The sequence below is a fragment of the Berkeleyomyces rouxiae genome (genome assembly GCF_048999995.1).
Source record: "Berkeleyomyces rouxiae strain 22BRR77 chromosome Unknown BrBRR77_ptg000001l, whole genome shotgun sequence".
NCBI lineage: Eukaryota > Fungi > Ascomycota > Sordariomycetes > Microascales > Ceratocystidaceae > Berkeleyomyces > Berkeleyomyces rouxiae.
The window spans coordinates 568410-581180 of record NW_027396491.1 but is presented as its reverse complement, the minus strand read 5'-3'; the positions used below and the strand labels follow the sequence as shown (position 1 = coordinate 581180).

The 12771-nt window shown below is 52.8% G+C and overlaps 5 protein-coding genes across 5 annotated transcripts; 2 read left to right on the top strand and 3 right to left on the bottom strand.

Moving 5' to 3' along the window:
• Window positions 1-527: 527 nt before the first annotated feature.
• On the top strand, window positions 528-2232 carry BROUX77_000178 (uncharacterized protein; the record flags this gene model as incomplete). The annotated part of the gene is made up of 3 exons (XM_073746245.1): window positions 528-1287; window positions 1358-1914; window positions 2014-2232. 3 exons carry the CDS (start codon window positions 528-530, stop codon window positions 2230-2232), a joined length of 1536 nt encoding a protein of 511 aa, XP_073608415.1.
• A 354-nt stretch (window positions 2233-2586) lies between these two features.
• BROUX77_000177 (uncharacterized protein) lies at window positions 2587-3342 on the bottom strand (the record flags this gene model as incomplete). The annotated part of the gene is made up of 2 exons (XM_073746234.1): window positions 2587-2730; window positions 2893-3342. 2 exons carry the CDS (start codon window positions 3340-3342, stop codon window positions 2587-2589), a joined length of 594 nt encoding a protein of 197 aa, XP_073608414.1.
• A 1190-nt stretch (window positions 3343-4532) lies between these two features.
• On the top strand, window positions 4533-7423 carry BROUX77_000176 (uncharacterized protein; the record flags this gene model as incomplete). The annotated part of the gene is made up of 6 exons (XM_073746223.1): window positions 4533-4749; window positions 4827-5000; window positions 5071-5081; window positions 5146-5894; window positions 5961-6063; window positions 6119-7423. The coding sequence occupies 6 exons, from the start codon at window positions 4533-4535 to the stop codon at window positions 7421-7423; spliced, it is 2559 nt and encodes an 852-aa protein (XP_073608413.1).
• Window positions 7424-7947: 524 nt separating this feature from the next.
• Window positions 7948-10339, bottom strand: BROUX77_000175 (uncharacterized protein; the record flags this gene model as incomplete). Its single annotated transcript, XM_073746212.1, has 3 exons — window positions 7948-8310; window positions 8397-10047; window positions 10125-10339. The coding sequence occupies 3 exons, from the start codon at window positions 10337-10339 to the stop codon at window positions 7948-7950; spliced, it is 2229 nt and encodes a 742-aa protein (XP_073608412.1).
• A 949-nt stretch (window positions 10340-11288) lies between these two features.
• Window positions 11289-11842, bottom strand: BROUX77_000174 (uncharacterized protein; the record flags this gene model as incomplete). Its single annotated transcript, XM_073746201.1, has 3 exons — window positions 11289-11438; window positions 11550-11617; window positions 11743-11842. The coding sequence occupies 3 exons, from the start codon at window positions 11840-11842 to the stop codon at window positions 11289-11291; spliced, it is 318 nt and encodes a 105-aa protein (XP_073608411.1).
• Window positions 11843-12771: the final 929 nt, after the last annotated feature.

Genomic DNA, 12771 nt, shown 5'->3' with positions numbered 1-12771 from the left:
ATAAGACGTGGCGATAAGGCAAGTGCCTGCCCTTGCAGGGCGCATAGACGACGACGTTAAACAACCCTAACCCTAGGACGTGCGCTTGCCAAAGTGAACACAGTAAACCACTTAGCAACACGTTTCGTTGTTGGAGGGAGAAGCCGGCAGGGGCAACTGCAGCACTTGCTGGATAATTTAGTTGGTTATTTCTTTCTTTTTTCTGTCATGTTCTCGTGAGGACCACCTTGCCTCTTCTTCTCTTTTTTATTTTTTGTGCGCTCAGCTGGCCGTCTTGCTGTGCTGGTCTTTCGTTGTTCTTTTCTTTCTATTTGCATCTTCCCCACTGTGTATCTGTCTTTTTCTTTGTCACTTTGGGGGCCCTACTCTTCTTCTTTTCCTTTCTTCATCCTCTCCTTTGAACCTTGTGCTCTCTTCTCACAACCACCACCCCGAGTGTCACACTCCTCAGCGTCTCGATCTTTCCCGGCCGTCCGTCGTCCCCCCCTCCGTCGAATCTCTTCGTTTGATACTCCCTTGTTTCCGTCATGGCTACTCCTCCCCAAGAGCCTCCTGCTGGACAGGAAATGCCACAGCCGCCCGCTATGCCGCAGCCACCCATCATGCCGGGCCAGCAGCCCTCGCCCGAACAGATCGCCATAATGCAGCGCCAGCTTGCTGCCGAGGCCGAGAAGCACGGCATGTCGGTGCCTCAGTTTGTAGAGCAGCTGAAGCGCCAGGCCTTTGAGCAGAACATGCGCCGCATGGCTGCCATGCAGCAGCAACAAGCTGCCGCGGGTGGCGCCCCCGGCGAGGGTGGCCCTCCTCCCGGCGCTGTGCCTGTGCAGATGCGCATGACGCCTAACGGCCCCGTGGCGATTGGCCCTAACGGTGAAGCCATCCCTGTTGCTATTGGACCGAATGGTCGCCCTGTACCCTTGAGAGTAGGCCCTAACGGCCAGCCTATCCGCATGATGATGGGTCCAAATGGACAGCCGATTCCCGTGCAGATGGGTCCCAACGGCCAGCCGATTCCTGTTCAGATGCGTCCGCCATCCCAGGGTGGCCAGCCCGGCCAGCCCGAACAAGGTGCCCCAAGTGGCCCTTCGCCTCAGCAGCTACAACAGATGCAGATGCAGCGTGCTATGCAGCAGCAGCAGCAGGCCAGACAGCAGCAGGCCGGCCCGCGGCCAATTGTTCCAGGCCCGCCTAACCCTGCTGCTTTAGCCGTTGCCAAGTTCTTGCGCGGCCAATCGCTGAAGCCCCGTACCGTGATTCTCAACGGCGAGAGAAAGGACATGTTTAAAGGTAAGCCCATCTCACCTGCAGAATACGAAGTAATAGAAGCTAATATGTTCCTTCCCTTCGCCCTCCATAGTCAAACGCGCGCTTAGAGCTCTCCAAAGTCCTGCCTATGAAAAGGCTCGCAAGAAGAACCCTCTCCTTCCGGAAATCACCGATCGCGCATCCCTCGAAAACACCTTCAAACTCCTGCCCATGTCCATGTTGGCCCTGCGTGTCGGCAAGTCTGACCCGCATGCCGGCCACAACCACGGCAACAAGAAGACGAAGCGCATCAAGGGCCAATGGACTGTGTCTATTATACAGCAACAGGATGCCGCTGATGACTTGTACTATGTGTGGCTGTGGGAGGGAAGCCAAGTCATGCGCAAGGTGTATGCGGCACTTGCGCTGGTGCTGATCTTCCTGGTGGTCCTGTACCCATTGTGGCCCTTGAAGCTGCGCCAGGGTGTGTACTACCTTAGTTGGGGCTTCCTGGGTCTTTTGGGTCTGTTCTTTGCCATGGCAATCTTCCGTGTTATCCTGTTTTGCATCACATACTTCTTGGTGCCGCCTGGTCTCTGGCTGTATCCCAACCTTTGGGAAGATGTGTCATTCATGGACAGTTTCCGCCCAGTGTGGGCGTGGCACGACGTGAGTATCCCCCTCTACTTGTATCATTTGATGCCTCGGTCATTTCCTGGTGTCTTCCTGACAGAAACCCAATGCTGACAATCTTCCTTGCCTCTCTAGCCTAACCCCAAGAAGAAGAAGAAGAAGTCCAAGACTGCCCCTGCCAACGCCGAGGCTCACTCACACATGAACGCCACCATCGGCCATGCTCCGACTGCTACAGCCACCACCACCGCTACCGATACCCAAGTAAACACTGCTACCAATGTCGCAGAGTCCGAGGGAGTGGTGCAAAGAACAGCTTACTCAGCGCCAGAGGTGCAGGAAGTAGCTGAGTAAATGGTATAGCGAATGTGTAGTGTGTAAAAAATCCCTTCTACACATTCAGACAAGGCGAATTTTGTGCAAGGCGTTGTTGCATTAGTTTCATTTTGTGTTTGGATTTTGTTCACTTGTTTTGCTCTTGTTTTTTTTTTGCTTCATTTATTTCTGTTTTATCTTTCTATTGTTGGCAAGAAACTTGACATTCTTCAAGAATATTGCACATACCGTTGTCATTAGATTTCAAGGCCGGGTTGCTGTCTACCTGTTACTTTGCCATTGTTCATTAATTCTTTGCAAAAACTCTTCTCCCCGATCCTCGATTTCTACTTCCACGGTCTAATAGCGTTGCCTCTTACCTCTGACGTCCCTTTAATAAAGCTGCTTATAGAAAAACGTTGCAGGTCGTAGACCGCCGCTGGGGCTTAGATCATGGTTGGGGACTTGCCCAAGCTCGGACCAGCCGAGCTTATGGTAAAGTTGTTCTCCCGGGCTACCGGATTCTGTGCTAAGAATCTTGATTCAAGGGAGAAGTGGAACAAGAGGAGAAGAATGAGTAAGTAAACCCATTAAAAAGAAACGGAGATATCGGGTTGTTGAAGGCCAAAAAGAGCGACTGTAGGACAGATCCGCCTGATTGCATGATTTGTGACAGGAAGAGCAGAATAAAGCACTCACCAATAGTTTCCGGCCGCGTTTGACTGCTTCCTTCTCCAAAGCCTCCATCAGCGCCGTTGCGCCTCCCCGGCGACGGAACCTTGGGCTCACCAGCAGCTTTTCAACTTGTGCCCTAAACGGGCTAGTCTCCGTGGTGTCCATGGTCATCATGACAACGCCCATGAGCTCGGAGCCCTTGACCTGGAGCGCCGACGAGTCCAGATGCGACGGCACGGCGCCAGGCGCATCAACTGGCGCCGGCTGATCGAGCAGCAGAAGCATGGCGCAGTTGCCGCGCGTCACGGCGCTGATGCTGTCCTTCCACCACGTCAGGAGCTTGTCGTGCGAGAGCGGCGGCAGAAAGGTCGCAATCGTGTGGTCCGAAGTGATGCAGTTCGCGTGCACGGCAGCTAGGTAGGGAACTAGATGCGCGTCTGTCGTGGGATTGAAGAGGCGCACGGCGGGGGCCATGGTGGTGGCGGGCCGGGGCAGAGGACGGCGACTCGGAGAGCAAGAGTGGGGAGACGCCGGCGGTGGGGTTTACTGTGGAAGTGTTTGTCGTGGGAGCGCAGAATCACGGAACAAAAGAAGTAGGATTAAAGCAGCCTTGAGCCCTGGTGTTATTGAGAAACTAGCAAACCTATATATAACTATCGGGCTAAAACCATCATCTTACGATCCAGCATCACTGGTGCCATCAAACTTTTGGATGGCGGGGTGGTCAAGAGCGGGGCCGGTACACCATGCTTCAGGGTTATAGACCGCGGTTAGGGTTGGGGTTGAGTTCGACGACAGCTGAAGTTGAGTACTGAATAAGTGGACAAGCAAAAGACACACAGACAAGCTAAAGACTAGTAGTATATATATCAGGGCATGCTTGTCGATTTTTTTCAGCTGGTATTGCTTATTGTTTGGTTTGATGTCCGTTCATGTTTGATCTTTTATTTACATGAGAGCAAGGTCTAGGTGGGGGCAAACAGGGAACCAGTGGGGGCTCGACACTGCAGAGAACTCAAAGAGGCCTCCTTGTAGCTTGTCATCTTTCTGTCCCTTAGTGATGCCCGTATCAGCAGCCTCCGTGTGTATGTCCTATTCTCACGATTACTGTGTTACTCGCTGAGGATGCGAATATATATTGTGCTACGTTTAGCACAAAGAGTCGGAAGGAGCAGTCGTGGAGTAGAGGGCAAGTTCCCATTATGTGGTTGTACAGACTGGCAACAAGGAAGGAGACAAAAGACCCCTCTCGGGGCTTTCTTGCTCCCCGTAGGCAGAAGAAGAAGAGGAAGACAGGGAACCTGCTCAAAATAGACACCGATGTCCTGTATAAGAGAGTCAGCTTGAGTCTGCAAGTACTGTGGATCCCTGTGTGCTCCTTCCCTGCGTGCTGCCCCATCCAGTAGCAGCCGAATGGTGGTCGGCTGCTGGCTTTTGGCAATTCCCTGTGTTCCGGGAAGTAGCTGCCAGCCCCAGAGCTATCTCAGACGAGCGCTCCTTCCATTCTTATACAGAGCTGGGCCCCTCCTTCCCCGGCTTCGCGTTTGTTGAATCTGTCTTTTTTGAATATCTTCTACTGATCCCTTTAGAAGCTCCCCCCACCCTCATCAATCTTTTGTCTTGTCTTTCTCCAATCTTGCCTTCTCCCTCATCGCGTGTTGAGTATGCATTCACTCTTCCTCAAGGCTGAGCGGGCCATTAACAATGCCCGAGGCCAAGAGAAACACTCGCATACGACGCTGGGCTACGACTGCACATCGCTACATCCTGAGCCGCACCGCGATAACCGCTTCCAGTCATTTGTGGCCCCGACAACCGGCGAGGTGAAGTGGTATGTTGACGGCTGCTCGTACTTCTGGGCGCTGTCCGAGGCGCTGGAGCGTAAGTTGGCCCCGTGCTTCACAATCATGGTCTTAGTTCTGTGCTGACTGTAACTATCTAATCCTTCCACCGTGTAGAGGCCCGCGAGTCCATCTACATCCTGGACTGGTGGTTGAGTCCTGAACTCTACCTCCGTCGGCCGCCGAGCAAAAATGAGCCTTATCGGTTGGACAACATGTTGAAGGCTGCTGCCGAGCGGGGCGTCAAGGTCAAGATTATTGTGTATCGAGAGGTCGAGGCCGCTTTGACATGTGAGTCGGCTCCATCTCTCCGCCCGTCAATTCTCCTCTTTAGTACTAACATATCTTTACGCTTCTATAGTGGACTCAAATGTACGTATGGGAAACAGTGCCATATCAAACACACTATTCGTTAACTGCTAATATGCTATGATAGCACACCCGCCGCCACCTGGAGGGTTTGCACCCAAACATTTCTGTCTTCCGTCACCCCGATCACACTCCCACTCATTACGATCTGAAGACCAACATCACCAACACGTTCAAGAATGCCAAGCTGGATGCTGCTACCCTGTCTAAGCTTCCTGGAAGTGTGCTTAAAGACCTCTACGGTTCCAGTGACGATGTCGTGCTATACTGGGCCCATCATGAGAAGCTGTGTCTGATTGACAACCGTATTGGCTTCATGGGTGGCCTGGACGCCTGCTTTGGACGCTGGGATACTTCTGATCATCCCATTGCCGACGCTCACCCCGCGAATCTTGACGACATCGTGTTTCCCGGCCAAGACTACAACAATGCCCGCGTGTTTGACTTCGCCAATGTGAAGGACTGGAACCAAAACAAGCTTGACCGTACCAAGACTTCACGCATGGGATGGACTGATGTTAGCATCTGTCTTAGTGGCCCTATTACCACCAGTCTCCTGCAGCACTTTTCCGAGCGCTGGAACTTCCTATATGACGATAAATACAGCATCAAAAACCCGGGAAAATACCAACGAGTTACGATGAGCTCTACGCCCGACGAGGAGGATTCTAGCCACCATATCAGCAAGATGCTTCACCGCGGACTCGGTGAGATGCAATCCAAGTTCAACAAACTGGGTGTATGGTCCGATGGAGAAGATGATGAAGGTGAAGGTCGATCGCAGACCAAGGTCCCTCGTATCCAACTATTGAGAAGGTGAGATTCCATTGGGCTGAATATCTGCTAAAGTTGGCTTCTGATGCTAATCGTTCATGTTTATAGTGCATCCAAATGGTCACATAACTGTTACATTGAGCACTCCATCGCCAACGCTTACATCGACACTATTCACAAGGCGAAGCACTTTATCTACATCGAGAACCAGGTAGGTGCCTCCATCCCGTCCAGATCCATGATCTTCTCACTTACACGTACTGTAGTTTTTCATCACTGCCACGAGCGATGAACAACACCCCGTCTCCAACAAAATTGGTGCCGCCCTGGCTGACCGTGTTGTTCGCGCCCATCAAGCCGGCGAGGCCTTCTCAATCATTGTTATTATGCCTGCAGTACCCGCCTTTGCAGGCGATCTCAAATCTGACGGCGCCTTGGGTACGCGTGCTATTATGGAGTTCCAGTATGCTTCCATCAGTCGCGGCGGTCACAGTATCATGGAAATGGCTCGGAAGCGCGGTGTTCCCGACCCCACCCAGTATATCCAGTTCTACAACCTTCGCAACTACGACCGCATCAATGCCTCTAGCACAATGAAGAAGGCTGAGGCAGAGAGTGGGGTTTCCTACGAAAGCGCTCGCCGTGAACATGACGACTACGTGGGTGCTGGTTACGGGGACGAGGGTGAGGGCACTCATGGTACATCTCGCTATGAACGCTATCAGCAGGCTACTGCTGGCAAGTCCAGCCATTGGGACACCATCTCATCGTGCTACATGGATACACAGAACAAGCTTGAAGATATCCCGTGGAATGGACCCGAGGACGCTGAAATCGACGCTTTCGTCAGCGAAGAGCTCTACGTTCACAGCAAGCTGCTTATTGCCGATGACCGCACCGTCATTTGCGGCAGTGCCAACCTCAACGACCGCAGTCAATGCGGCAACCACGACAGCGAAATTGCTGTTCTCATTGAAGACCCCACGGCTGTTGAAACCACCATGAACGGCAGACGCTTCACTGCCTCCCGTTTCGCTGCATCGCTTAGACGCTACATCTTCCGCAAGCACCTGGGCCTGCTGCCGCCGCAACACCACGCACAGCCAACGCCCAACTGGCACCCTGTCGACGCGGGCATCAACACGTACGACTTTGGATCGGCCGCCGACGCGCTCGTGGCCGATCCCCTCAGCCCCAACTTCCGCAACCTGTGGCGCAGCACAGCGCACAGCAACACCGAAGTCTTTACCAAGGTTTTCCACAACGTCCCCAACGACGCCGTGCGCACGTGGAAGGACTACGACGCCTTCTTCTCCAAGCACTTCCGCATTCCCGGCGTTGAGCCTAAGAAGAACGACAGGGGCGAGGTGTCGGCCGACGAGCAAGCAAAGGTCGACTATGGCCATGTAGTCAGGTCTGAGTTCCCTGGTGGTCTGCCCGAGGTCAAGGAGTGGCTGGGCCGCGTGCGTGGAACGCTGGTGGAGATGCCGCTGGACTTCTTGGTGGATGTGCCTGACATTGCCGTTGAAGGCCTGGCGCTGAACACGCTGACAGATGAACTGTACACATGAGTTGAGTACAAGAGTAATATCACACGAGAATGAAGAAATATTGAGCAATTGGAAGCAAGCAACGTGAACTTTTAACGAGTCCGATATCCAACGAGGTAGTGATGTGCGCATGAAGAAAAGAGGAATCACCGTGGGTATTGGAAGAAAGAAGAGTTGCTGTTTTCGCCACTGGTACATCTCATTAAAGTAAAGAAAACACACACACAAAAAAAGACTGTCGTTAGAAAAGAAAATAGGGGAACCAAGAAAAGAAAAGAAAAGAAAAAGGGGGGGGATGAGCGAAAAGACACATGGGATGTTGAAGTAGTACAGAGAAGCAAACGAGGAACTAAACGAAAAAAAGGAGGCCAAAGCTGCAAAAATACAAAGAGAGATACAAAGAGGAAAAGGGAAACTATGTGTATATTGCCTCTCCTTCGGGGCATTCCCCAACATGTTATTTGGCTCTCTCTTGGACACACACACCAGGTCGTGAAGAAGGAAAGAAAAGAAAGCTCCACACACGTCGCCCCCCCACAAACCAATTAATCCTGCTTTCCGCCATCAGCGCTCGCGCCAGCGCTGGCGCCCAACAAGCCGTCGGCACGGGCCTTGCCGACCTCTGCAGCCAGGCTCATGGAGCGGGCGCGGCCAGCAAGCGAGTGGCCGCGGCCGCGGTACCACGAGGCGAGGCCGATGAGCGAGGCGACGACGGCGAAGAACGAGAGGTACGGGTGTTCTTTAAAGGTGAGCTTGAGCTGGTAAAAGACCTTTTGCACGTTGCCGACCGTGTACTTGGGCTTGATGAGCGGCGGCGAGGTCGTGACTTTGGTGATGGTCTCGAGGATGGAGGTGCGCGAGGGGACAATGTTGTTGCCGGTGATGGTGGTGTCCCAGTAGCGGCGGTTCTATGGAAAGCGGGTGCATGTTAGTAGTTTTTCGTATCGGAGAGGAGAGGGGCGAGGGGATAACCCCGGGTTTTGGTTGCACGTACGTCTTCGTCATTGATAATCACACGGTCACCATTCTTGATGTCAATACCGTAGGTTGTGCGCAGCCAGCGTTGCCAGAAGATGATATCCACCCAGGCAAAGGTAACCTGCTTGTGGTTGGACATGTCCATGCTGATGCGGATGTTTTTGGCGTTGCGTAGGGCGCGCTCGTCGTTGCGGTCCTCGGCCTCTTCGATGCGCAGCTGCTTGGCATCGCGCAGCTCCTGGCGCTCCAGCTGGAACAGCTGAATCTGCTTCTCCATCCACTCGTTGGCAGCTGATTTCATTTCCCGGACGGCGCTGATGAAGGACTCCTGATCCTCACGGTTGAGCACACCCAGAACCACAATCTTGCCGTCCATAATCTCGCGAGCGTTGGACGCCGTCAACTCGGGCATGATGGGCAGCCAGACCGACTTCATCCAGTTGAGCATACCACGCACGTCGCGCATTTCACCAGGAGTCAGAGGCGTGTAGTAGGTGGGGTGGCCCTCACGAGAAACAATAAGGCGAGGCCACGTGGTGATTTTGAAGCGTTTAAACATGGCAGGGTCGTTTGTCTTGACGACACGGGCGCGGTTGATCAGGCTCAGAGGCAGGCGGTTCAATGCCTCCATATCTTCCTTGGTGGTTGCAAAGTCGTAGAAGTAGACGAAAATGACATCCTCCTTCTCCTCCAACTTCTCAAAGCCAGCGAGATCAAGGTCGGGCACGCCGGATGACGCCTCCAGAGCACGCTCGGCATACTGGGTAAGATCGCCCAAGCCACGAAGACCATCGTACTCGACACGCTGGCCACCCTGGAAAAAAAGCATGGTGGGGTAGCCGTCAAGCTTCATGTCAGAGCACAGACGGGATTCCTTTTCGCAGTTGACTTCGCCGATGTTGAGACGATCCTTCATACCCTTGGCGAGCTGCATCCAGTTAGGGGCCATGGCCTGGCAGTGATGGCACCAAGGAGCATAGAACTTGATGAACCAGGCGTCGCGCGTGGCAACAACCTGGTTCATAAAGGCCAAGGTATCGAGAGAAACAGACAGGCCATTGCGATTAGGCAGGGGGCCGGTAGGCTTTGGGGGGTCGATAACAGCAATCGCGTTGGAGACGGGCTTGCTGGTGACATCCGACTTGATGGGCTCGGAGTCGAGGGGGGTCGAGCTGGCAGGCGTTGAGCTGGTGGTTTCAGTCTTGGGACTGTCGGCCTTGGAATCCTTGAGTTCGGCCTGCGTATCAGTGTTATCGCTAATCTTGCCATCGGAGCCCAGCTTGGCGGGGGACTGATCTGAGCTGCCCTTGTAGTCGGGTGATTCGGTAGCGCCAGCTTCGGGTAGAGCAAGCTGGTCGGGGCGGGAGTTGGGGAAATCGGTCTTTATGGTGTCCTCAATGGTATTACTCAGAACAGTCATGTTCTTGACACCCTTCAGGTTGGTCACGAGCTCGCCGTCCTTGAATAGCATGGTCATGGGGTATGAGGTGATCTTCTTCTTGGCGCATAAGTCGAAGTAGGCGACACAGTTGATCATGGCGAACTTGAAGTCGTAGTTTTCGGTGAAAGTTTTGGACTTGGGTTCAGAGCCTATATTGAGGGTGGAATAGAATTCGTAGGTGGTCTGGAAGGTCGGAGCATAGGCCTGGCAATGGTGGCAGTACGGGCTTCAGGCGGGCAAAAACGACAGAGGTTAGCGACATGTGCGACGATGGCAGATACAGCGAAGTGGTTGTTTACGCACCTGTAGTGTTTTACCATCATGTACTTGTGGGCGGCCAATTCCGAGTCGTAGTTCTCGGGAGTCAGCTCAAACATAGCTGGCACCTCCTGGTGGTTGAAGACGGTGATTATGGGCTTCTTGTACTCCTCATCGTCGTCTTCCTCGGTGAGCAGCGGATCAGCTGCCCTGACAATGGCGGCAGCTCCGAGGAGCATGTATAAGGACGAAAGCCTCATGATGATAGCGTGTCGATGTGGCAAGTTTGTAGATAGGGGGAGGCTATAGGAAGAACGGAGGCTCTTTTTCTTGTCTTTTGCTGGGAGCGAGTCTCCTGCGATGCGCTGCGATATGGACAGGCAATCTTTAAAGCCAGAAATCCAGGGGCAAGTTCGATTCTGGCCAAGTGCGTGAAACCAAGCTGTGAGACAAAAATAAGGGTTGCGTAGAGGGTGAATCCCAGGCGGCGACTACGGTTTCCAAGAGGCAAATTGGACGGGGACCAGCAGGAAGACAAGGCGTGTCAACAATGGGGGAGCAGCAAAGAAAGAAGAAAAAAAAAAGATCGTGAGGTTCTAGACCAACTAAACAAGTGGCTCGGCCGGGCGAACCGTAGGCAAGGGAGGCCGTCGAGGTCGAGGTCAGGGTGGGATTGGGGGATGATGATAATTCCGCTGTCTTTGAAGATACACAAGAAAAGAAAAGGAAACGCCAGGGGAAAAAACAAAAGGCGTCACCCACGAGTCCAGCGGCAGAAGAGAATCTGAAGCATGCGCGGCAGAGACGAACGAGGCTACGGGGCCGCGGTGCAAGCTAGGGAGCATGAGACAGGGCCTCGACCAAAAAGGGGGCGGCAAATAGCCTTCGGGGGGCTGGCCTGTAACCTCTTGGGCAAACAGAGCACCTGTCAAAAACAGCAGGAGCAACATCCCCAGTGACAGACGCACCTTAACCAAACCCGCCATGGAATATCGCCATGTTCCGCCAACCCTAAAAGGACAAATAGCCTACCATCTCCACTACAGGGACTCCTTTACAGTGGACCCCCACCCAGCGGATAGTGGGGGAATTTGCTTGCTTGCTCGGCATCACATGTAGCCTTGGATGTCATGTTTGGATATTACAATATTTCTGTATTTGTTGGCACTAAAATGCACATTGGAACCGCCCTAGCTGCTCGCCGCTCGCTTAGGCGCCGACGGTCTCGGGGACCTTGTTCTCGTCGTACCCGTACGTGACCTTCATCTCCTCGACCTTGCTCACATAGCGGGCCTGGGCCTCCTTGGCTGAGATGCCCTCCTCGTGAGCGGCCTTCCAGGCGTTGTACTTGGCCTTATCCTAGACAGTGAGAAAAGAAAATGCTGTCAGCAAAGCTTGATTTATTACCGAGCCGGAGATTCGAGCAGAACCGGACACTCGCGGTGCGGGGTCACACAGTGGTCAACATACTCTGAGGTTGAAAACACCGGGGGCCACGGCCTTGGAGAAGTCCTCGCCAGTCGCAACCTTGTAGAGGCCTGAAGTCGCCAAAAAAACAAATCGTCAGTCCCTTCATCTTCACGCAGTGCATTGCAGAGCATATCTCATGCATAATTTGTGCGCCCACCACATGCGCAGTGAGCGAGGGAACCAGAAGCCTTACCGTAAATCTCCAGGAGATCCTCGTTGCTGGGCTTGGAAGTCAACTTCTTAGAATCGACAGTAGCCTTTTCGAATTCGGGAGAGCGCTCGACGGTCGACATGGTGAAGAGTGAGTGGTTGGTTGGTTTATGTGGCGTTGATGGTGAATGAATGTGAATGTAGTGGGTGAAAGAGTTGGTAAGAGGAGAAGGAGAGAAAAATAACGAGAATGAAAAAGTAAAAATCAAGGCAAGTAACTACTCAAGACGCCACCGAGCTCTCCTTCCTCCTTGAACTCCGTCAAGGGATCCATTCGGTTGAGGCTGTGGAGCTATTCAAGTTGGTACGTACCCTTTTTTTTTCCCCCTCCTTCCTCCTTCCACTTTTCGTCCTTCTGATTCTCGTCAATACAAGTAACCATGTCTACAAGTGCTCCTTCCCTTGCCTTCTTTGCTCTTCCTCCTATTACCCCACATGTTCTGAAGCTCCAGTTCTCGTTGTTGGGGAAGTCGAGTAACCCGAGACTTAGGGTCCACACATGTAAGTCTGGGGTTGGAGCTAGTCGGTGGTCTTCAAATCGGCATTTGCTCCTTGCAGTTGTCAACTACCTAGCTACGCCGTTTCCGGGCTGAAGTATGGTAAACTAACATGGAAACTTTGGCAAGCCGAGTGTGGAAACTGTAATGACAGTGGACTGATTGCGAGGGTGAAACGTAGCATCTCAAGTACAATCCTCAGTCCTGAGACTCTGTTGGCATGTGTAGTTATTGGTAGCCAGATGGAAGTTCATCTCGAGGAATCAGTAACCATTCAATATTCACTGTTTAATATCTGATAGCCTACATGTACACAAAGACAACAAACAGTGTAGATAATTGCTGGAGATCCTATCCACGTGCTGTTGAGATGTTGTTCACTCTAAGCAGGTAAGCCCTTCTTGTGTAACCTCTTGTCTTCATACTTTGTGAACGAGTTGCGTTCTAGTCACACCAAGACTTACAAATTATTCCCCTAACCATCTGTTCGGCTTTTAGTAGAATACCGATTCCGG